This window comes from Eleutherodactylus coqui, chromosome 12, assembly GCF_035609145.1.
Source record: "Eleutherodactylus coqui strain aEleCoq1 chromosome 12, aEleCoq1.hap1, whole genome shotgun sequence".
NCBI lineage: Eukaryota > Metazoa > Chordata > Amphibia > Anura > Eleutherodactylidae > Eleutherodactylus > Eleutherodactylus coqui.
In genome coordinates this window covers 111,704,654-111,728,499 of record NC_089848.1, presented here as the reverse complement: position 1 = coordinate 111,728,499, position 23,846 = coordinate 111,704,654, and the positions used below count along the sequence as shown (strand labels likewise).

Sequence of the window (23,846 nt, the reverse complement as noted above, 5' to 3'; positions counted from 1 at the left end):
ATGTGGAGAGGCGATCTAGTTCTTTTTGTATTGAGGTTCTCAAAGAGGGAAAGTTTGCTGATGGGAGGGCGTCAGCTGAGGGAGTTAGGGCGATTCCTAAATAGGGTAGGGAGTTTGAGCACCATTGAAATGGGAATGAAGATTTTAGGAAGTTTTCTTCCGATCTGGTTAGATTGATGCCCATCATTTGTGATTTAGTGGAGTTTACCTTATAGAGGGAGACAGAGCCAAATAGTTGCAGGGTGGACATCACTTGGGGAAGTGAGGTTCTTGGGTTTGTCAAAGTTACAATCACATCGTCGGCAAATAGGTTGATTTTATGAGAGCTTGTCCCTATAGGGATGCCTTGTATTTGTGGGTTAGTCCTTATTGCCTCCGCCAATGGTTCTATCATCATTGAGAATACCAGAGGGGAAAGTGGGCACCCTTGTCGTGTACCATGTGTAATTTGAAATGGTTCGGATAGGACCCCATTTGTTAGTACGGAAGCTGAAGGAGCGGTATAAAGGGCTGCCACGGCAGATAGGATCAGCCCTGAGAGGCCAAATTTTTCTAGCGTGTGGCGCATAAATCCCCAATGCACCCTGTCGAATGCCTTCTCCGCGTCCAGAGCGAGGAACAGAGAAGGCATTCGCGTTTGGCCAATTTTGGTGACTAGATCGATCAATCGTCTAGTTCCGTCTGGAGCCTGGTGTCCCCTCGTAAACCCTACTTGATCATTTTTAATGAGTTGGGGTAAAATGGGAAATAGCCTATTAGCTCTTATTTTTGCATATAGTTTGATATCTGAGTTGAGAAGAGAAATAGCTGGTAATCGCCTTCTTGGTGACCAGACATCCCAAAAGCGGGACAAACGGCTGTCCCGCTGGGGTCCCGGCGAAAAGCAGGACTGTCCTACCTAAATCTAGACATCTTGTCACTTTACTGTTTCATCATATTTTTCTGTATTTGATCATATGTCTGTATCTCCTGTGACTCTGCTTGCCCTTAGTGACTGGGAAATCCTCTACTGTTACTCAGCCCCTCTGTGGCACCTGAGCCATGATTGGCAGAAGAGGGGTTGAGCCACAAGATGCTCGGAGCTTCTGGAAGTGGTATAAGAGTCTGCACCACCTGTTTGGCTCAGATTAGAGCGTGTGTGGAGCAGAGCAGAGTGGGAAGTGACTTATCTGTTTCTACTCCACTGAAGTACACCTGAAAACGACACCTTTATTGCCAGCCCTTGAAGGAGCCTCAGTCTTTGTATGTGGAGACCGGCAGGAATAAAGCACGTCTAGACTAGACCTGAAGTAGACCCCAAGGCTTGGATAAGGAACAAGCAATATTGCGGGGAGATACAAGCTAGGGAAAATACAGAAGAGAAGCAGGGACCGCCTAAAGTAAGTCACACTGATTAAGCTGCTGGTAGAGATACAGCAAACCTCCCTGGGTTTATGAGAGATGCACTGGAGATACTGTGGATTTTACTGTGATTGCTGTGGATGTAGTTAGGCTGCCTGTCCATGGGCGATGATTCACGTGCGATAAATAGCCAGCGGATCACGCGCTGTAAAGCTTTCCATAGGGTTGTGATGAAAAGCGCAGCGCCGACGTCCAAGAGCAGAGAGTCATAGCGATTCTCCGCTCTTGGGACTTAGGCTCACCGCGGAGAATCGTGATTTATCTATTAGCTCTACCCCTCATCCCTAGCGATATTCTGCCTCGGCCATGGACTTGGGACCTAAAGTTTGGCAGGAACCTGCTGCTAAATGTTCAGCAAACTTCTAGTTTCCGTTTTCCAAGCTCCCTGATCTGTCTGTAGATATCTGCAGTATCTCAGCTATTGTTTTCTTCTGAAACCATGTCAGGAAGACAGCAATTTCCGGTGGTAACATTGTGATGGGTCTCCAGATCTTTCAGCATCTTGGGTGGAAAAAGCACCCCTTTAAAAGTTGGCACACCATTTCTTCACAGTTGAGTATGATGGGCGCTGATCAGGGAAGACATAATGGAAACCTTTATATATGTTCTATATATATATATATATATATATATATATATATATATATATATATATATATATATATATATACAGTGTATGTGTGTGTGTATATATGTGTGTATGTATATATATATATATATATATATAATATATATATATCTCATGAAAAAGATAAAGTTCAATCAGATTTGATGATTAATAATGAAAGTGTATGGAGGAATATATTTAAAGAAAGAATTCCATTAGATATATGGATTGTTCCAGAAATCCCTGTGTGCAATATTATGATACCTACTGTACCAGAGAGTTTAATTACTTTAAAATTCAAAATACAGATTTTAATGTCTAGATTTTAATCTTACCAACTATATATGGACCATCATTATATCCATAGTGATACTGGTTGCCCAAATTTGAAGTTGAGGATTGACAGTAAGAGTCACATCCATAATTTAAATTGTGAAAAGTTCTTAGATGTGGAGAAGCAAACTAATTTTAGTATCTAATAAATGAGTCAGCATTGAGACAAAAAGGAAAGCTGATACAAGTTTTTGTTGGAATGATATATTTACGGAATGGTCAACAACTGTTTCTAAAATGCTTAATTGGTTAATGCACCCCATGCTAAGTAGATTGTTATGTATTGGACTCACAGTATAGAATCATTGTATAGCTTACAAAATATGGAAAGACATTTTGAATTCATTCCTTTAAGTTATGATGGATATAAGTAATCAAGGGTCGATTGTATAGATAGTTGTAGAAAGGGATTTCTTATATCCTTAAAGGGGTTGTCCCGCGCCGAAACGGGTTTTTTTTTTTTCAACCCCCCCCCCGTTCGGCGCGAGACAACCCCGATGCAGGGACGTAAAGAAAGCTTACCGGAGCGCTTACCTTAATCCCCGCGCTCCGGTGACTTCAATACTTACCGGTGAAGATGGCCGCCGGAATCCTCTTGCTCCGTGGACCGCAGCTCTTCTGTGCGGTCCATTGCCGATTGCAGCCTCCTGATTGGCTGGAATCGGCACGTGACGGGGCGGAGCTACACGGAGCCAGCATTCTGCACGAGCGGCTCCATAGAAGACTGCAGAAGACCCGGACTGCGCAAGCGCGGCTAATTTGGCCATCGGAGGGCGAAAATTAGTCGGCTCCATGGGAACGAGGACGCTAGCAACGGAGCAGGTAAGTAAAAAACTTTTTATAACTTCTGTATGGCTCATAATTAATGCACAATGTATATTACAAAGTGCATTATTATGGCCATACAGAAGTGTATAGACCCACTTGCTGCCGCGGGACAACCCCTTTAATTTTGTCAGGATAAAATTAATGTGAACTGTAACTGACCTGACCCTGTAAAACTCATTTAGGTATGTCTAGTGTGTAGATTGTTATCCTGTAAACCAATGGAGCTTTGTAATTAACTGAGGATGAGCCATCAATTACTGAATGGTACTGTGACTTTTGACATTGTAATTATCTGGCACTGAGCTATCAATTCTCTGAAGGGTCTTCTTGTGTTCTTTGACTAGTAGATGCCTGAAGGATTGGCCAACCACAGGTGTGTAGGACTCAAAGTTGTCAATAGCTGCACGTACACATTTTTCTGTGTATATAAGCTGGGGTAGAACCAAGATGGTCAGAGCAAACTGGGCCTGCACTAGGGGCGCCTTATGCAGTGCGGAATTTCCCCAGGAGAAACTCTGATCCGCTTCGCTGGTGCTCTCCCAACTGATGGTAAATTGGTCAGATGATGGAAAAACACCCCTAGGTGATGGACTCTGTCCAGTGGTGGGTATTTATCCAGCTGAACAGATGTCATTTGTGTTGTAAGTATATTCATGTAATGTTAATATGTTCATGTGTTTTGCTTGGTGATACCAGTATTTAACCTTTGCCTAAGAAAATGGTGTAAGATTTTATATAAATTAGTTTAGCTATCATCCATTTTATATAATTTTGTTTATTATCAACCCACTTGTCCTTCTCTAAAGCCGTGTCCAAACTTGTTGCTTTTCAAGGTAGCAATACAGTTGCATATTCGACGCTGTATATGCACAATACAAAGCATATGTGTGGTATTGCGTACACAACACTGATATGAGACAGAGTGAAGAATTTAAAAAAATAAAAAGAAACTAGTCACACTGCGCATGACAGTGTGCATGACATACGTGAGGCACTCTGTCATACGCAGTGCACAATCGCTGCTGTATGCAGCAATAGCTGACTTACTGCTCACACAGCGGAGAAAAGCTGTGTAATCCACACAGCGGTTTACACATACGGCTGTGGGAATGAACCCTTAAGACCCGCGATATCGTGAAAAAAAAGACGCGCAAGAAAAACGCAAATGTGCAGGAGCCCTTAGGCCTCATGTCCACGGGGAAAATAAGAATTAAAATCCGCAGCGTTTTTCCCGCACGCGGATCCGCGCCACATAGGAATGCATTGACCACCTGTGGGTAGATAAATACCCGCGGATGGTAATTAAAAAATTTCTGGAGCATGAAAAAAATGGACATGCTCCATTTTAGTGCGGATCACGCGTGCGGGAGCTCATAGAGCACAAAGCTCAATTGATCTCCTGCATGAAAAATAAAAGAAAATTGCAGAGCATCTGCAACCCAAATCCGCGTTACAAATCCGCAGCAGATCTGATTTTCCCCGGCCTCATGTCCAGTGGGTAAATGGAATAATGGAATTACGCAGGGGATCCACAGCGGATTTTGCCCATAGGGATTGATTGCCATCCGCGGGTCCATTAAATTGATTTTTGCACCCGCGGATGGCATTTTAAATGATTTGCGTTTTTCCTGCGCGGGAGAAAAAACGCGGCATGCTCCATTTGCCGCGGAATCCGCGCGGATTGGCAATATTGCTATTACATTGATAGCAATGTGTACGGATATCTGCATGCAAAAAAATGCCATTTAACCCTTTCCAATCCAATTTGTATCCTGGTTTTCCTAGGGGTCTTACTCTTTTTCTGCCGTTATACAATGGCGCTATATGCTAGCTAAACCCAGTACTGCATGAGGTGACATGTTGGATAGGCTTTGACAGCAGAGAGGCTGGCAATATACAATAAGAGAACCCCGACGAACGTCTTCCAACATCGGCGCTGTACAGCCTTAAATCATAATGTCTTCAGACGTCAGACAGTGGATTGGAAAGGGTTAAAGGGGTTGTCCCACGCCGAAACGGTTTTTTTTTTTTCAATAGCCCCCTCGTTCGGCGCGAGACAAACCCGATGCATGTGCTGGAAAAAAAAAACGGATAGTACTTACCCGAATCCCCGCACTCCGGTGACTTCTTACTTACCTTGCGAAGATGGCCGCCGGGATCTTCACCCTCGGTGGACCGCAGGTCTTCTGTGCGGTCCATTGCCGATTCCAGCCTCCTGATTGGCTGGAATCGGCACACGTGACGGGGCAGAGCTACGAGGACCAACTCTTCAGCACGAGCGGCCCCATTCAGAAGGGAGAAGACCGGACTGCGCAAGTGCGTCTAATCGGGCGATTAGACGCTGAAAATTAGACGGAACCATGGCGACGGGGACGCCAGCAACGGAACAGGTAAGTGAATAACTTCTGTATGGCTCATAATTAATGCACAATGTACATTACAAAGTGCATTAATATGGCCATACAGAAGTGTATACCCCAACTTTGTTTCGCGGGACAACCCCTTTAAAGCAAATCCGCACGGAATCCACCGCAGAAATCCACGGCAGAATCTGCGCGGATTGTATTTTTTGAGTGGACATGAGGCCTTAGTGTTAGTGAGTGCTGTAAAAACCTGTATGACTTGTCACTGCAGTTTAAAGGGAAACTGTCACATGCTACCAAACTACTAACGACCACTTATCAGTTAGTATGTGAGTGCTTCTCATGCTCTGCCCCCTGGTGCCATTATTGCAGGTCCTACAACATATATAAAACACAGACTCTGACTGACAGCAAAACAACAAAGTTAAGGCTCTTGAAAAGGGCAGGACAAAAGTAACAAAATAATAATGGCTTAGTTGTATTCTCATTAGAGATGAGCGAGCACCAAAATGCTCGGGTGCTCGTTACTTGAGACGAACTTTTCGCGATGCTCAAGGGTTCGTTTCGAATAACGAACCCCATTGAAGTCAATGGGCGACCCGAGCATTTTTGTATATCGCCGATGCTCGCTAAGGTTTTCGTTTGTGAAAATCTGGGCAATTCAAGAAAGTGATGGGAACGACACAGCAACGGATAGGGCAGGCGAGGGGCTACATGTTGGGCTGCATCTCAAGTTCACAGGTCCCACTATTAGGCCACAATAGCGGCAAGAGTGCCCCCCCCCCTCCCAACAACTTTTACTTCTGAAAAGCCCTCATTAGCAATGTATACCTTAGCTAAGCACCACACTACCTCCAACAAAGCACAATCCCTGCCTGCATGACACTCCGCTGCCACTTCTCCTGGGTAACATGCTGCCCAACCCCCCCCCCCACGACCCAGTGTCCACAGCGCACACCAAACTGTCCCTGCCCAGCCTTCAGCTGCCCTCATGCCACGCCACCCTCATGTCTATCTATAAGTGCGTCTGCCAGAGGAACCGCAGGCACACACTGCAGAGGGTTGGCACGGCTAGGCAGCGACCCTCTTTAAAAGGGGCGGGGTGATAGTCCACAATGCTGTACAGAAGCAATGAGAAATCCAATCCTGTGCCACCTCCATCTGGAGCTGCACACGTGGGCATAGCAATGGGGAACCTATGTGCCACACACTATTCATTCTGTCAAGGTGTCTGCATGCCCCAGTCAGACCGCGTTTTTTTATAAATAGTCACAGGCAGGTACAACTCCGCAATGGGAATTCCGTGTGCACCCACGGCATGGGTGGCTCCCTGGAACCCACAGGCGGTACATTAATATATCCCATTTCATTGCCCATCACAGCTGAGGTAATAATGTCATGTTTAATGCAGGTGGGCTTCGGCCCACACTGCATGCCCCAGTCAGACCGGGGTTCTTTAGAAGTGGACACATGCAGTTACAACTCCCTGTGGACCCACAGCATGGGTGGCTCCCTGGAACCCACCGGCGGTACATAAATATATCCCATTGCAGTGCCCAACACAGCTGATGTTACGTCAGCTGTAATGCAGGTGGGCAAAAAATTAATTGGATTACACTGTAGGCGAGGGCCCCCAAAAATTGGTGTACTAATGTACCTGAGAAAAATTGCCCATGCCCAACCAAGAGGGCAGGTGAAACCCATTAATCGCTTTGGTTAATGTGGCTTAATTGGTAACTAGGCCTGGAGGCAGCCCAGTAAAAGTAAAAATTGGTTCAGGTGCAAGTTTCAACGCTTTAATGAGCATTGAAACGTATAAAAATTGTTTAGAAAAATTATATGACTGAACCTTGTGGGCCTAAGAAAAATTGCCCGTTCGGTGTGATTATGTGAGGTTTCAGGAGGAGGAGCAGGAGGAGGAGGAATATTATACACAGATTGATGAACCTAAAAGGTCCCCGTTTTGGATGGTGATAGGGAACGATGCTTCCATCCGCGGGTGCAGCCTACGTATTGTTTAGGTATCGCTGCTGTCCGCTGGTGGAGAAGAGAAGTCTGGGGAAATCCAGGCTTTGTTCATCTTGATGAGTGTAAGCCTGTCGGCACTGTCGGTTGACAGGTGGGTACGCTTATCTGTGATGATTCCCCCAGCCGCACTAAACACCCTCTCCGACAAGACGCTAGCCGCAGGACAAGCAAGCACCTCCAGGGCATACAGCGCGAGTTCAGGCCACGTGTCCAGCTTCGACACCCAGTAGTTGTAGGGGGCAGAGGCGTCACCGAGGACGGTCGTGCGATCGGCTACGTACTCCCTCACAATCCTTTTACAGTGCGCCCGCCAACTCAGCCTTGACTGGGGACTGGTGACACAGTCTTGCTGGGGAGCCATAAAGCTGGCAAAGGCCTTGGATAATGTTCCCCTGCCTGCGCTGTACATGCTGCCTGATCTCTGCGCCTCCCCTGCTACCTGGGCCGCGGAAATGCGCCTTCGGCCACTAGCGCTGTCGGATGGGAAGTTTACCATCAGTTTGTCCACCAGCGCCCTGTGGTATAGCATCATTCTCGAACCCCTTTCCTCTTCGGGAATGAGAGTGGAAAGGCTCTCCTTATACCGTGGGTCTAGCAGTGTGTACACCCAGTAATCCGTAGTGGCCAGAATGCGTTGAATGCGAGGGTCACGAGAAAGGCATCCTAACATGAAGTCAGCCATGTGTGCCAGGGTACCTGTACGCAACACATGGCTGTCCTCACTCGGAAGATCACTTTCAGGATCCTCCTCCTCCTCCTCCTCCGGCCATACACGCTGAAAGGATGACAGGCAAGCATCATCTGTCCCCTCAGCAGTGGGCCAAGCTGTCTCTTCCCCCTCCTCCTCATGCTCCTCCCCCTCCTCCTCAACGCGCTGAGATATAGACATGAGGTTGCTCTGACTATCCAGCGACATACTGTCTTCCCCCGCCTCCGTTTCCGATTCCAAAGCGTCTGCCTTTATGCTTTGCAGGGAACTTCTCAAGATGCATAGCAGAGGAATGGTGACGCTAATGATTGCAGCATCGCCGCTCACCACCTGGGTAGACTCCTCAAAGTTTCCAAGGACCTGGCAGATGGCTGCCAACCAGGCCCACTCTTCTGTAAATAATTGAGGAGGCTGACTCCCACTACTCCGCCCATGTTGGAGTTGGTATTCCACTATAGCTCTACGCTGCTCATAGAGCCTGGCCAACATGTGGAGCGTAGAGTTCCACTGTGTGGGCACGTCGCACAGCAGTCGGTGCACTGGCAGATTAAACCGATGTTGCAGTGTCCGCAGGGTGGCAGCGTGCGTGTGGGACTTGCGGAAATGTGCGCAGAGCCGGCGCGCCTTTACGAGCAGGTCTGACAAGCGTGGGTAGCTTTTCAGAAAGCGCTGAACCACCAAATTAAAGACGTGGGCCAGGCATGGCACGTGCGTGAGGCTGCTGAGCTGCAGAGCCGCCACCAGGTTACGGCCGTTGTCACACACGACCATGCCCGGTTGGAGGCTCAGCGGCGCAAGCCAGCGGTCGGTCTGCTGTGTCAGACCCTGCAGCAGTTCGTGGGCCATGTGCCTCTTATCGCCTAAGCTGAGTAGTTTCAGCACGGCCTGCTGACGCTTGCCCACCGCTGTGCTGCCACACCGCGCGACACCGACTGCTGGCGACATGCTGCTGCTAACACATCTTGATTGCGAGACAGAGGAGGAGGAGGAGGAGGGTGCTTTAGTGGAGGAAGCATATACCTCCGCAGATACCACCACCGAGCTGGGGCCCGCAATTCTGGGGGTGGGTAGGACATGAGCGGTCCCAGGCTCTGACTCTGTCCCAGCCTCCACTAAATTCACCCAATGTGCCGTCAGGGAGATGTAGTGGCCCTGCCCGCCTGTGCTTGTCCACGTGTCCGTAGTTAAGTGGACCGTGGCAGTAACCGCGTTGGTGAGGGCGCGTACAATGTTGCGGGAGACGTGGTCGTGCAGGGCTGGGACGGCACATCGGGAAAAGTAGTGGCGACTGGGAACTGAGTAGTGCGGGGCCGCCGCCTCCATGATACTTTTGAAGGACTCCGTTTCCACAACCCTATACGGCAGCATCTCAAGGCTGATGAATTTTGCTATGCGGACGGTTAACGTTTGAGCGTGCGGGTGCGTGGCGGCGTACTTGCGCTTGCGCTCCAACAGTTGCGCAAGCGACGGCTGGACGGTGCGCTGAACTACACTGCTGGATGGGGCCGAGGACAGCGGAGGTGAGGGTGTGGGTGCAGGCCAGGAGACGGTAGTGCCTGTGTCCTGAGAGGGGGGTTGCATCTCAGTGGCAGGTTGGGGCACAGGTGGAGAGGCAGGGGTGCAAACCGCAGGCGCTGAACGGCCTTCGTCCCACCTTGCGGGGTGCTTGGCCATCATATGTCTGCGCATGGTGGTGGTGGTGAGGCTGTTGGTGTTGGCTCCCCGGCTGAGCTTTGCGCGACAAAGGTTGCACACCACTGTTCGTCGGTCGTCAGGCGTCTCTGTGAAAAACTGCCAGACCTTAGAGCACCTCGGCCTCTGCAGGGTGGCATGGCGCGAGGGGGCGCTTTGGGAAACACTTGGTGGATTATTCGGTCTGGCCCTGCCTCTACCCCTGGCCACCGCACTGCCTCTTGCAACCTGCCCTGCTGATGCCCTTGACTCCCCCTCTGAAGACCTGTCCTCCTGAGTAAGCGTTGCACACCAGGTGGGGTCAGTCACCTCATCGTCCTGCTGCTCTTCCTCCGAATCCTCTGTGCGCTGCTCCCTCGGACTTACTGCCCTTACTACTACCTCACTGCAAGACAACTGTGTCTGATCGTCATCGTCCTCCTCACCCACAGAAAGTTGTTGAGACAGTTGGCGGAAGTCCCCAGCCTCTTCCCTCGGACCCCGGGAACTTTCGAATGGTTGGGCATCAGTGACGATAAACTCCTCTGGTGGGAGAGGAACCGCTGCTGCCCAATCTAAGCAGGGGCCCGAGAACAGTTCCTGGGAGTGTTCCCGCTCCTGAGCAGGTGTTATTGTAGTGGAGTGAGGAGGCTGGGAGGAAGGAGGAGCAGCAGACAGAGGATTCGGATTTGCAGCAGTGGACGGCGCAGAACTGCGGGTAGACGATAGGTTGCTCGAAGCACTTTCTGCCATCCACGACAGGACCTGCTCACACTGCTCATTTTCTAATAACCGTCTCCCGCGTGGACCCATTAATTGGGCGATGAATGTGGGGACACCAGAAACGTGCCTCTCTCCTAATCGCGCAGCAGTCGGCTGCGACACACCTGGATCAGGAGCTTGGCCTGTGCCCACACCCTGACTTGGCCCTCCGCGTCCTCGGCCGCGTCCACGTCCTCTAGGCCTACCCCTACCCCTCAGCATGCTGTATTACCAGTGATTTGATTTCACAGGCAGCTAATAAATTGGCGCAAGACTGCAGGCCAAATATAATTTTTTCCCTTTTTTGAAAACGAAAGGCCCCACTGCCTCTAGTGAATGAATAATCTAAGTTTAATAACTGTGCTGTTTTCCTGCTAATGTGTCACAGAACGTGAGGGTAGCAGAGTTATTAACTGTGGCAGAACAGGTATTTTTTTTCCCAATTAAGGAAAGCAAATGGCGAAGCCAGGAGTAAAACGTAGCTGGGTGCGTCTGATTTTTAAAGGTTGCACACGCAGCCGACACGTGTCCACCGGCGTTAGGACGGACAGAGGCAGGACAAATAGAATTATTTTCCGTTTTTTTGCACCAAAAGACAGCACTGCGTATATTCTATGAACATGAGAAGTTTAATAACTGTGCTGTTTTCCTGCTAATGTGTCACAGAACGTGAGGGTAGCAGAGTTATTAACTGTGGCAGAGCAGGTATTTTTTTTCCCAATTAAGGAAAGCAAATGGCAAAGCCAGGAGTAAAACGTAGCTGGGTGCGTCTGATTTTTACAGGTTGCACACGCAGCCGACACGTGTCCACCAGCGTTAGGACGGACAGAGGCAGGACAAATAGAGTTATTTTCCGTTTTTTTGCACCAAAAGGCAGCACTGCGTATATTCAATGAATAATAACTGTGTTGTGGCCCTGCCTATACAATTCTTTCCCTGCAGTATCAATGGAGGGTGCAATGCTCTGCAGAGGCGATTTTGAGAAGCAAAAAAAAATGCAGCACAGCTAACAGCAGCCTGGACAGTACTGCACATGGTTAAATATGGCCCTAGAAAGGACCGTTGAGGTTCTTGAAGGCTACACTCACTCCTAACACTCTCCCTGCCTATGCAGCACTTCTGTCCCTAATGCCAGGTGCAACGCTCTGCAGAGCCGATTTTGAGAAAAAAAAAATTGCCACTGCTAACAGCAGCCAACACACAGCTATCAGTGGCCCTAATAAGGACCTTTGGGGGGTCTTGAAGCCTACACTAACTACCAATTCTTTCCCTACAGCAGCTCCGGTACAAACAGCACTGTCCCTCATCTAACTCACACGGCATCTGAGGCGAACCGCGGGAGGGGCCGACTTTTATGTTCGGGTGACACCTGATCTTCCCAGCCACTCACAGCAGGGGGGTGGTATAGGGCTTGAATGTCACAGGGGGAAGTTGTAATGCCTTCCCTGTCTTTCAATTGGCCAGAAAAGCGCGCTAACGTCTCAGGGAAGGAAGTGAAAGTAACCAGAACACCGCATGGTGTTCGTTACGAATAACGAACATCCCGAACACCCTAATATTCGCACGAATATCAAGCTCGGAAGAACACGTTCGCTCATCTCTACTAAAGAACCCTAATGCTCTGCAAGATTTTAGGATAGATTCTATCTATAGTAATCTTTTAGATGGAATACCCTACATCTAGAGCCCTAGACAGAAAATTGAAATCAAAATAAATAAATTAAAAAAAACGGCGGCATGTCAGTCCTAGTGGTGGGCTGTTGCTGTCAGCTGCCAGCGGTGTCTCATCATCCAGTAGTCGTGCAGGCGCAGTAGCTCTTGCTGGCTGGTTGGGTCCTCGTGAATGCGCCTGGGGCAGGCACATACGCAGTCTTCTCACTCCATGGCAACGGCTTCACCAGAAGAAGAGGAGCAGCTTCCCCTGGTGGACCGTCCTCAACTGCTGGGTATGTTACTGGTCTTGGGAAAGAAGGTGGGGTTGGGGGGTAGGTGCCGGCATGTCACTGATCTGGGAAGAAGGGGTGCCACGCTGTCACTGGTAGGGGGGCTGAGGGGGAGTACGGGTGCCAGCGCCGGCATGTCACTGGTCTGGGAAGGGAGGGGGGAGTGCGGGTGCTGCCATGTCACTGGTCTGGGAGGGGGGGGGGATGCGGGTGCCAGCATGTCACTGGTCTGAGAAGGGAGGGGGGAGTGCCGCACTGTCACTGGTCGGGAAGGGGGGGGAGGAGCGGTGCGGTTGCCGGCATGTCACTGGTCTGGGAAGGGGGGGGGGGGGGGGTGCCGTGCTGTCACTGGTCAGAAAGGAGGGGGGGGTGCCGGCATGTCACTGGTCTTGGAAGGTGGGGGTGTGCCGTGCTGTTCCTGGTGTCAGGGGGGAGGGGGGAAGGGGGGTGCGGGTGCCAGCATGTCAATGGTATGGGAAGGAGTGACGTGCTGTTACTGGTCTTGCGGGGAGGGGGGGTGCGGTGCTGGCATGTCATTGGTCGGGGAAGGGGGGTGCAGGTGCTTGCATGTCACTGGACTGGGGGGGTGCAGGTGCCTGCATGTCACTGGTTGGGCAGGGGGAGAGGGGAGTGCCGCACCGTCACTGGTCTGGGGGGTGGGGAAATTGTGGGTGCCTGCATGTCACTGGTCTGGGGGAAAGTGTGCGGGTGCTATCACTGCAGTCCTGAGCGGAGGGTGGGGAGGGGGCTGTCACTGGTCCTGCAGGTGGGGTGCCGGGCTGTCACTGGTCACATAGACTGTCACATAGACTTATCGCGTGGAGGTGCTGTCACAGAGACTTTTGGCCATGGTGTGTTTTGACATAGACTTCTGGCCGTGGGGTGCTGTCACATAGACTTTTGGCCTTGGGGTACTGTCACATAGACTTTTGGACAGGGGGTGCTGTCACATAGACTTTTGGCTGTGGAGTGCTGTCACATAGACTTGTCACCGGGGGTGCTGTCACATAGACATTTTGCAGTGGGGTTGCTGTCACATAGACTTTTGTCCGTGGGCTGCTATCACATAGACTTTTGGCCGTAGGGTACTATTACATAGACTGTCACTGGTCCTTCGGGTGGCGGGGAGGGGGATCCTGTCACATAGACTTATCGCGTGGAGGTGCTGTCACATAGACTTTTGGCTGTGGGGTTCTGTCACATAAACTTTTAGCCGTGGGGTTGCTGTCACATAGACTTTTGGCCATGGGGTGTTGTCACATAGACTTTTTGCAGTGGAGTTGCTGTCTCATAGACTTTTTGCAGTGGAAGTGCTGTCACATATACTTTTGGCCATGGGCTGCTGTCACATAGACTTTTGGCCGTGAGGTGCTGTCACACAGACTTTTGGCCATGGGGTGTTGTCACATAAACTTTTGGCCGTGGGGTGCTGTCACACCGACTTTTGGCCATGGGGTGCTGTCACATAGACTTTTGGCAGTGAGGTGCTGTCGCATAGACTTTTATCTATATATAGGTGTCACTGTACTTGTGGAGGGGGCACTGTGGGGGGGACACTGGAGGGAGGGGGCACAGTGGGGGCACTGTGGATGAACACCGGGGGTCAGGGGGTCACTGTGGAGGGTGCATGTGTGTGTGGGGGAGGATATGAGTGGGGGGCACTGTGGAGGAGGCACTGTGGGGGAAGGGAAGGCACTGCGGGGGGGGCATTTTGGAGGGGGCACTGTGGAGGGTGCATGTGTGTGGGGCACTGTGTGGCGGGGGGCTCTTTGGAGGAACACTGGGGGGCACTGTGGGGGGGCATGTGTGTGTGGGGGGCACTGTGAGGGGACACTTTGGAGGGAGGGGCACTGTGGGAGGAGGGGCGCTTTGAAAAGGGCACTGTAAGGGGACACTGGGGTGCACTTTGGAGGGAGCACTGGGGGGGTGCATGTGTGTGGTGGCACAGAGTGGCAGGGGCACTGTGGAGGGACACTAGGGGGCATGTGTGTGCAGTGGCATAGACTTTTTGCAGTGGGGGTGCTGTCACATAGACTTTTGGCCGTGGGGTGCTGTCACATAGACTTTATACAGTGGGGGTGCTGTCACATAGACTTTATACAGTGGGGGTGCTGACACATAGACTTTTAGCCGTGGGGTGCTGTCGCATAGACTTTTTGTAGTGGGGGTGCTGTCACATAGACTTTTAGCCATGGGGTGCTGTCATATAGACTCTTTGCAGCAGGTGCTGTCACATAGACTTTTTGCAGTGGGGTTGCGGTCACATATTCTTTTTGCAGTGGGGTGCTGCCACATAGACTTTTGGTTGTGGGGTGTTGTCACATAGACTTTTGGACATGGGCTGCTGTCACATAGACTTTTTGCAGTGGGGTGCTGTCACATAGACTTTTGGCCGTCGAATGCTGTCACATAGACTTGTCATCATGGGGTGCTGTCATATCTGTCACATAGACTTGTCGCTGAAGGGGCTGCTGTCACATAGACTTGTCGTTGGGAGAAGAGGAAGAGGGAGTTTTTGTCACAGTAATTTGTTGCGTGGGTAGGAGGGTGCTGTGACAGTATGCGCACTCGCGATTTGTGCATGCGCATGCGTCCGGCGATTTTATAAAACCATTGCTTTGCAATGGTATCGGACACATAAGCGCTTTTTATGCGCTCGTGCGATAAATTATAGAACAGAAATCGCAGATCGCACCTATCTGCGATCTGCGATTCCTGTTTTCTTCTCTATATGCGCTCAATGGGGCCGGCGGCAGCAGAGCCGATCCCATTGAGAACATATAGAAGACAAATCATTCTTCTCTGCCACAGCTGTAACAGAAAAATGATGTTTGCCCATTGAATTCAATGGAGCCGGCAATACAGCCGGCTCCATTGAAAGCAATGTGCTGCCGGCGAGCGCGGGATGAATTTTCGGGAAGGGCTTAAAAATGGGTGTGAGTGAGAGCTGCCTCTGATTGGTCAGGCTGTGACCAATCAGAGGCAGTTCATTCAGCAGGCTGCTGAATACTACAGAGCGCAGTTCAGGAGAACTGCCACCGGCCGCGGATGAACTCCGTCTGCCGGGACCAGGTGAGTATATATATTTTTTTTATTTTTACACATTTCTGGATGAATTGCAGGGAAGGGTTTATATATTTAAGCACTTCCCAAAAATTCATCGTGAGATCGCCCGCAGCGCATTGCTTTCAATGGAGCCGGCTGTATTGCTGGCTCCATTGAATTCAATGCGCTGGACAGCGCTGCACTGCTACGGCCCGTTTCTATTGAAATGCGGCTAGGAGCAGTTTTTTCGGGCGATTTTTCAGCCCCGGTCACGCGATTTGCGTATGCGCATCCGTCATGCGATCTGCAAATCGCGGGAAAAAACGCCCATGTGACTAAGGCCTAAGGCTGCTCTAAGACATGCGTTCAGAAAGCACAGCTTAAAATTGTGGGGTTTTTACCTCAATTTTGAGCAGCATATTAGAACACATCGTAAAGCAGTTTTAATGCACCCCATTATTGTGATGGGTGGGGAGGTGTGTTAGAAAACACAAAAACAGGACAGATGGCTCTCGAAAATCACTGCTTTACGAGCTCACGTCTGAGTAATCACATTCAAATGAATGGGAGCAGTATACTGCGATAAAAAGCGGTGTGTGTGAGAGTGGCCTAAGGGGCTACAAACAAATTTTTATGTAGTGCAGGAAATGCATTAGTGGGGCTAATTCATGTATGGAAATTCATTTTGCAGCTGTATGCAGCACGATTTAGGTATGGGGACGCGGTGAGAAAGGGAAGGGGGGAGCCCGAGCTGAACTTTTGCACCCGGGCCCCTGAGCCTTTAGGTACGCCCCTGGTAGTAAACGTAAGAAAAAATAAATTTTCTTACCCTTTTAATGGAGCTCTGAGAAATCTGTCCATCCTTTTTGGTGGAGGGTTACTAGGTTGTCAGCTGGACGAAGGATGTGCCTTTGGGCCCCACATTATGATGTCACAGCAAGCCTGCAAAACAGCTATACTTTGCTTGTGTCAAATTTGTTACAAAATGATAGAAGCTGCTCTGGAAATCATGACACGTCACACTCAGTTTGGTGTAATCTGAATGATCTCCGATTTATATTCATACAACAGACCTTTTATAATTTTACATTTAAAGGGTATGCCTATCTACCAAGCCAATAAAAAAACAAGTGTGCATCTCTTTTAGAAAAACATGTTTATAGAACATAAGTTCTGCTTTGTCATCTTATTTTTGCTATTCGAGAACATGCCATAACATTAATTTTTTCTTATCAAGGGTGTTTCTACTGGCTGTGTCATCTAGATAAACGTCTAAAGCAGCTATGCTAGACTACGCCCATATCTAGAAACCACTTATTATGAAATATCTGTGGGTGGCTTTCTTAAAGCTACACATACAATTTTGATCATATAAGGAAATATAAAGCTAGAGTCGGCCTTGCTACACAATTATATATATTCCCTAACAGCGAGAACAGGGAGCCAGCTAAATATGCAAAGCAAATCCCTGGACTCCTCATTCCCTGTCCTATAAGCACCATAACTTAGTATTTGGTACTTATAGGACATGGCAGGTTCCCTTTAAACAGTTCTATACTAACAATAATGCTTCTATTAAGTATGATGTCTTATTGTCTTGCAGGGCTGCAGAAATGAACGATCTAGAAGACCAGATAGCAATTGTTGGAATAGGATGTAATTTCCCAGGAGGTAAATGAGACCTTACACAACACATTGTATAGTAGAGAGATTTCCCACCATGGGGGGGCGATGAGGAGTACAACCACCAAATGTGGAGCATTATACTTGGACCTGAGGAACACCTTCAGAAGAGGGGCAAAACCTAAGAATATAGTGGAGATCATTTCACAAGGGTCCTATGCCCTACAATATAGTTAACAGAGTTTTCCTATTATCGAAAATTCCTTCACAGGCACTTCCTAGTTGCTGCTGACCAGGACATGTGACTGCTGTAGCCAACCACTGACTATAGAAGGTCACTGCTGTGGCCAGTGATTGGCTGCAGTAGTCACATGTCCTGGACAGCAGCAACCGGGAAGTACAGAGTGTTTGTGAAGCAATTTAAGGCAATGGAAAAACCCTTTAAGTTCCTGTAACCTACAGGATATTGAGAGCCCATGTGTGAAAGCAAAGGATTTATTCCACCTATCCTCCATAAAGCAGCCCCCCATTTCCCTCTCCCAAGCCAGCACAAAACCAGGGCTACTGTCCCACATGCCCTCTGCAAGCACCATGCTATAGACCACAGACCACATGACCTGGGGCAACTTAAGAGAGACATAGCCTTTTTAAATTGTGAAAGTTGAACATGAAGCCTACAGACTGGTACCAAGAAATTAATTCAATTGCCAACATGAAGATACTGGAACCGTTCCCCAATCAACAGTGCAATATCTCTGAGAATTTCTGCCACTGGTCTCAAGCCTGTGCCAGTCAGTCTCATATATGAGGCAGCGGGGTGTCTAATAAACTAAGAGGAGAAGAACCACTTGACATAGCTAAGTAGTGTGGATTACCTACTAATGAAGGGAGTGGGCTTGGAGATGTAACTAGGTGTAGATACCTCTTTTACATACAAATACAGTACTTCTGAAATTCAGTTTTGTGGTGCACTATGCGGTTAAAGGGGTTGTACCACAAGTGCAAATTATCCCCTATCTGCAGCTTGTGTGGAAGTCAATGGGAACTTGGCCTGCAATACCAAGCCTGATCACTACAGTGAGAATGGATCTGTTTCCTTCCTGCAGAAATCAGCTCAGTGCACAAGTACACTGGCCCAGCAAACAGTTCGTGAGTGGGGGTCCCAGGTAGCAGACCCCACTGCTCTATTATTGATAGCCTATCCTGCTGAAAGGCCATCAGTAGTTTAGAAATGGACAGCCCTTTAAATCAGAAGAAAATTTGAACAATCTATGAGGAATTAGGGGTGACACAAGAAGTAGCAGTGCTTGTTCTGTATGATAGTCGGATATCTTTTATATAAATAGGGTAGTATACATAAAGCTGTATGAGCCAGTCACCAACCGCTCCTATATGTATGTACAGATATGAGATGTATTAGGGTGTATGAGGCGTGGGGATATAGTTGGATGAAGGAGATTAAATTCTGAAAGGGAGTATAGACAAGACATAGATTAAGGAATGTGGTAAGTCTCCCTAAAGAAATGAATTTAGGGCACACTTAATTTTTGCACATTGCGAACTAAACTAATTGAGGTAGCGCAGTCCGGAGAATTTGTGCAGCTTGGAAAATATCTTCTAGACTAAAGAGGGAGATTCAGATTAAAGAGGAACTAAGTGTAAGGTCATTAGAAGTGTGTGATGTGCCATTTTTAGGGTACCTACACAGGGGCGAGCGGATGTGAGGCAATTTTCAGGTTAAAAACGCCTTGCACCGCTTCTGTAAATTTCCCATGAGTTTCACGCGCGTTAGCGGATCAGAAGTGTTTCCTATTGATTTCAATGAAAAACCTAAAATGCGCACCGCACAGTATGTGAGAGCCATGCGATGTAGTTAAGGTCCCATTGAAATTAATGGGCGATGTGTTTTCCGAGGAAAGCGAAAAGATAGAACATGCCACAATATTTTCCTTCACCGTGATGCGTTGAGGGAAAACATTGCTCATGTATATGACTCCATTCAAAGGAATAGAGTTCATATTTGCACGGATTTGGTGCGTCTCACAATGCACTAAACTTCCGCAAGATTCTCGGCTGTGTGAAACCAGCCATACTTGGGTAAAATCTCTTGCAAGGTTCCACAACTATCATGTGCCGATGCTTACACAGTGCCCAGATACACAGCCCAGAAAAATAGTAATACAGTGTCCAGATACAATTCCAACCAAATCATGTCATTACTGCAGATCTGATAGATTTATCTCCTCCTATTACTCTATCTACCACAGTTCATGGATATCTAATGTCATATTTCTACTGTACAGGTGAAGGAATTGACAACTTTTGGAAAGTTCTTGTTGAGGAAAAAAACTGCACCACTGAGATACCAGAAGAAAGATTTAACATCAAACACTGGTATGATTCTGATTCTAATAAGCCAGGAAAAATATGTACCAAGCGAGCTGCTTTTGTGGAGGGGTAAGTACATTATGTCACTTTACTGATGTTACATTTTTCAGTATACATTTTGTCAAAATAAATCCCACCCCTAGAAGAAGTTGTCCTTTTGCTGCAGACCCCATCCTGCGGTTCTATCTCAGGCAGATCTGTAAATGATGAGAGTTGTGGTAATTAGATGAATGGTCTTGTCACCGGAGGCCCTAAAAGGCTCTTGGAGGCTCTTTGTGTGTAGTAGACCTGTTTTTCCACTTGTGTAGAGCTTGTTGACCACTAGACACTTCTACGATGCAATCCAAGAGATTCACCCCATTATTGGAATGCAAGAAGCTGGATAGTCGTATCAACTAATTGCTCATCATGCTGGACCATTCTCACCAGACTGTTAGGAGGTGTTGGGACGAAGCACAAGGAGCTCCAACTGTTTTGTTGTCCACCACCCATCGTCACAGGTCCCTGTGTCTGTTGGAACCATTTCCAGGCACTTGGCTGAAGGACATTTGTTCTCACAGTGCCCATTACATGTACAGCGTTTGAAACCCATCCACTGCCACCACTGTTTGCAGTGGTGTTGTGAAAGACGAAACTGTACCGCTACGGAGTGGAACTGCATTGTCTTCAATGAGGAATCCAGGTTTAGTTTGAAGACTTATGACGGCCCTGTCTGGAGACCTTGGGGTACCTCAATCCTGCCTTTGTTGTGGAGCGGCACACTGCCCCCTGCTGGTGTGATGGTCTGGGGAGCCATCATATATGACAGGTGGTCACCCCTAGTAGGGGTATGAGGGACAATAACAGCTCAGGGATATGTTAAGCACATCCTGCAGCCACATGTGTTCCTCTCATGGCAGGGCTTCCAAGAGGCATTTTCCAGCAGGGTAATGCTCGGCCCCACAGACAAGGGGGTCACAGGAAGCCCCCACAATATTGCCACACTCCCGTGGCCTGCCCCATGGCCAGATTTATTACTAATAGAACCATCTGGGAACCCAACTTCGACAGCCTATGAGATTGCAAATGGGGAACGATACGCTGCAAGATACCATACAGAACCCATATGCCTCCATGCCCACCTGTATCACATCTTGTATCTAAGCTAGAGGTAGCCCAGCAGGGTACTAGAGCCTCCATGCCCACTTGTATTACATCTTGTATCCAAGTAAGTGGCAGCCTACAGAGTACTGGAGCCTCCATGTCCACATTTTGTATCCAAGCTGGAGGCGGTACAAAAGGGTACTAGAGCCTACATGCCCCTGGTATTGCATCTTGTATCCAAGCTGGAGGTGGTACAACAGGGTACTAGAGCCTCCTATCAAGGGTTCAGTTTTCCACGATAAATGATCCTTTTACTCTGATATTTTTATCACTTACTTATATCAATGTTACAATCACACAGAGAAAGTTTTATCGGACATCTTCTAGGGTAGGGATTGGTTTTAACAATGAGTGTCTAAAATATTGCTTTTAGTTTTACTGACAGTTCATACAATAGCATGTTTCTAAAGGAACACACTGAATCGTGCTCAGCTATCTCATTCTGACCCATGGAAATGAATGGACCAACGACCATGCATGCACACTGCCATTCCATTCACATGATGCAATCAGGGTATGCTATTCTGATTACTAGGGGTTCCAGAATTTTTAACCCCAGCAATCAGACATTTATACCCTGTCCTACTAAGAGAAGATAAATGCTGTTAGTGGGAAAACCCCTTTAGCTCTTCCTTGAGTGGGGGTGGGGGGGGCAGGGGTATGAAGCAGCTGCAGGTGCCACGCCTACTCCATATGCTGTTGGTGTTGCCTGTCTTTGACAACCAAAAAAATTATTATGTAGCCGAAAATGGTACCAATAGAAACTCTGCATTAAAGCTGCAATAGCTAGAACAGGAGATAACTCCTGGCTGTTAAACATTTAGATGCTACTGTCAATTCTAACAGCAACATTTTAATGGCCTGACAGAGGGTGGGGGCTCGATCTCTCTCCCGAATGATCCTCTTCCACCTGCAATGAGATTGTGGGATGCCATTCAGGTGTCAAGGCAGCTTGAGCCTTGTGATGGTTCCCAGGTCTGCCATGTATTTCATCCTATTAAGCTCTGCCTAAGACAGAGCTTAATAGACTGCCTGCAGAATTACAATGTATTGCAATATGGAAGCGTTGCGGTATATTGTATAAGTGATTGGACTATCTCTAGTTAAAGTTCTCTGACAGGACAAAAAAATTGGTAACTTTTAGCAGCTGGGCAGGAGAATATGGACTTTGTCCGCTCCTGCTCAGGTTCAAAAGCAAAAAAATCCAAAGTTTGTGGGGAAAGGGCCCGTAAACCAGAGGGGGATCACTTAAGATCCTATAATAGCAAAGGTCGGCGAGATGAACTGGATGAATCAAACTAAATTTGCTCCAGCAAGATCCAGATCTCCCAGTGTAGCCGAACGCAACAATGACAAAGTTCAAAAAAAGGAAGAAAAAAATCAACAAAAATGATAAACAGGCAAGTTGCAATAAATGAAGAGCAAACTAGTCAATACTTATCTCCTCAAAGGAGAGCTGATTGATGAGAAGGTATGAAGTGTCCCATCTGGTCAAATGGTGTCTGATGAACGATCTTTTCTGGGGGACCTGGTGTGGTCCAGCTCTAATCTTCTCACCGTCTTTGGCTTGTTTGGGGTGACTTGGGTCCAGGAATCCATTTTGAGGAGAAGGGGAAGATCAAACGGTTCTTCTGCAGATGTCCAATCTGAAATTTGAATGTGAGAGAGGTCTAGTTTGCTTAGAATCATGGGGTGGTCCTCCAGGGGTTTTGATCATGCATGTTCTATTAGGATATGAGGTTGCAAGGCCGAATGGGAGGAGCCACTTATAGGGTATTTCTTTGTCTCTCAGCGCTCTTGTGAGGGGTTGGAATTGTCTCCTCAGATTAAGTGTGAGTTTGGAGAGATTTTGAAAGATTTGAACCTTGTTGTCGTCAAATTCAATTTTTTTTGGCAATGCTGGCTTTGTTTTAAATTTTTTCTTTGGTTTTAAAGCTTTGTAGGCAGCAGAAGACGTCTCATGGCCTATCAGATTTAACGGATCTGGGCTTGACGACTCTGCGAGCCTTTCCAAGCCAAGATCTGTGCCTTCATCTCTTTTTAAGGCCATTGAAGATCTGGGAGAGGGTGCTGGGGATCTCCTTATCAGGGACATTCTCTGGAATTCTACGTATACGTATGTTATGTCTGGAGCGGTTCTCCAGGTTATCTATGTGAATTATTTGGAGGTATAATTCTTTGTTTATCGATCAGAATACCTTTGACTTTTTCTACCTGGTGGATTATCTTAATACAAAAGTCCTCCAGGGTGTTGATTCTAACATGCACTTCTTTCATGCCTTTCCTTAAATCTGAGATGTCCTCTTTGACTGTTTTGAGTGAATTCCTTGAATAGATCTTTAATGCTATCCCTGGTTGGCAGAGCCTTGATATATTTTTTAATGTCTGAATATGAATTTATTGGCAGGTTATCTTCGGAATCACTTTCTGAGCCTAGCAGGGAGGCGGTGTGGTTTTTGTTGTCCTCTTCTAATTGCATCTCCTTAGGATGGCTTGTATGGGGAGTGTCATGGGAGGATTCCCTAGAGGCTTTTGCTGAATATTGTGGTTTTTTTGGTGTCTTAAGCCTCTTTCCTATGTAACCAAAAATGGTACCAATAGAAACTCTGCATTAAAGTGACCCTCCAGTTTTGGGACAAAATTCTGTCCTGAGACAGGGGAGTGTATTACTTGAAGTTGTACTTTTCTGTTGCCTCTGAATCTGCAGCTCCAGATCCTGTTTTTAGCCGTCAATTCTTTAACTATTTTATGTACATTATACACTTTTCTCTTATTGGTCAGTGCTGATCAAACGAGCAGCTCTGGGCAATCAGAAACCAGGTAAAGTAAACTAGTAGTCGTAACACTACCAATGCTCTGTGGGGGTTAGGTAGTCTGAAGATTGTATGGACCATCTTGGATAACTAAAAGCAGGAAGGTGGATCGGAGGGACAACAGAGAAGAACTGCAGGTACTATACCCTGCTCTTCCTTGGGGTCTGGAACCAAATTTGAAACCGGAGG

At 47.9% G+C, this 23,846-nt stretch overlaps 1 protein-coding gene across 3 annotated transcripts in view; it reads left to right on the top strand.

The window, feature by feature from the left end:
- Nucleotides 1-1,160: 1,160 nt before the first annotated feature.
- The window catches only part of LOC136586635 (mycocerosic acid synthase-like polyketide synthase), a 47,671-nt gene continuing 24,985 nt past the window's right edge, over nucleotides 1,161-23,846 (top strand). Inside the window, exons 1-3 of one of the 3 annotated variants that reach the window (XM_066584789.1) lie at nucleotides 1,161-1,379; nucleotides 17,294-17,361; nucleotides 19,617-19,770. In XM_066584789.1, the coding sequence (XP_066440886.1) occupies nucleotides 17,304-17,361; nucleotides 19,617-19,770 (212 nt within the window). In that variant the 5' untranslated portion in view covers nucleotides 1,161-1,379; nucleotides 17,294-17,303. Of the gene's footprint in view, nucleotides 1,380-3,515; nucleotides 3,811-17,293; nucleotides 17,362-19,616; nucleotides 19,771-23,846 lie in introns of those variants that run through there. The other 2 variants (XM_066584787.1, XM_066584788.1) reach the window with 2 other exon arrangements.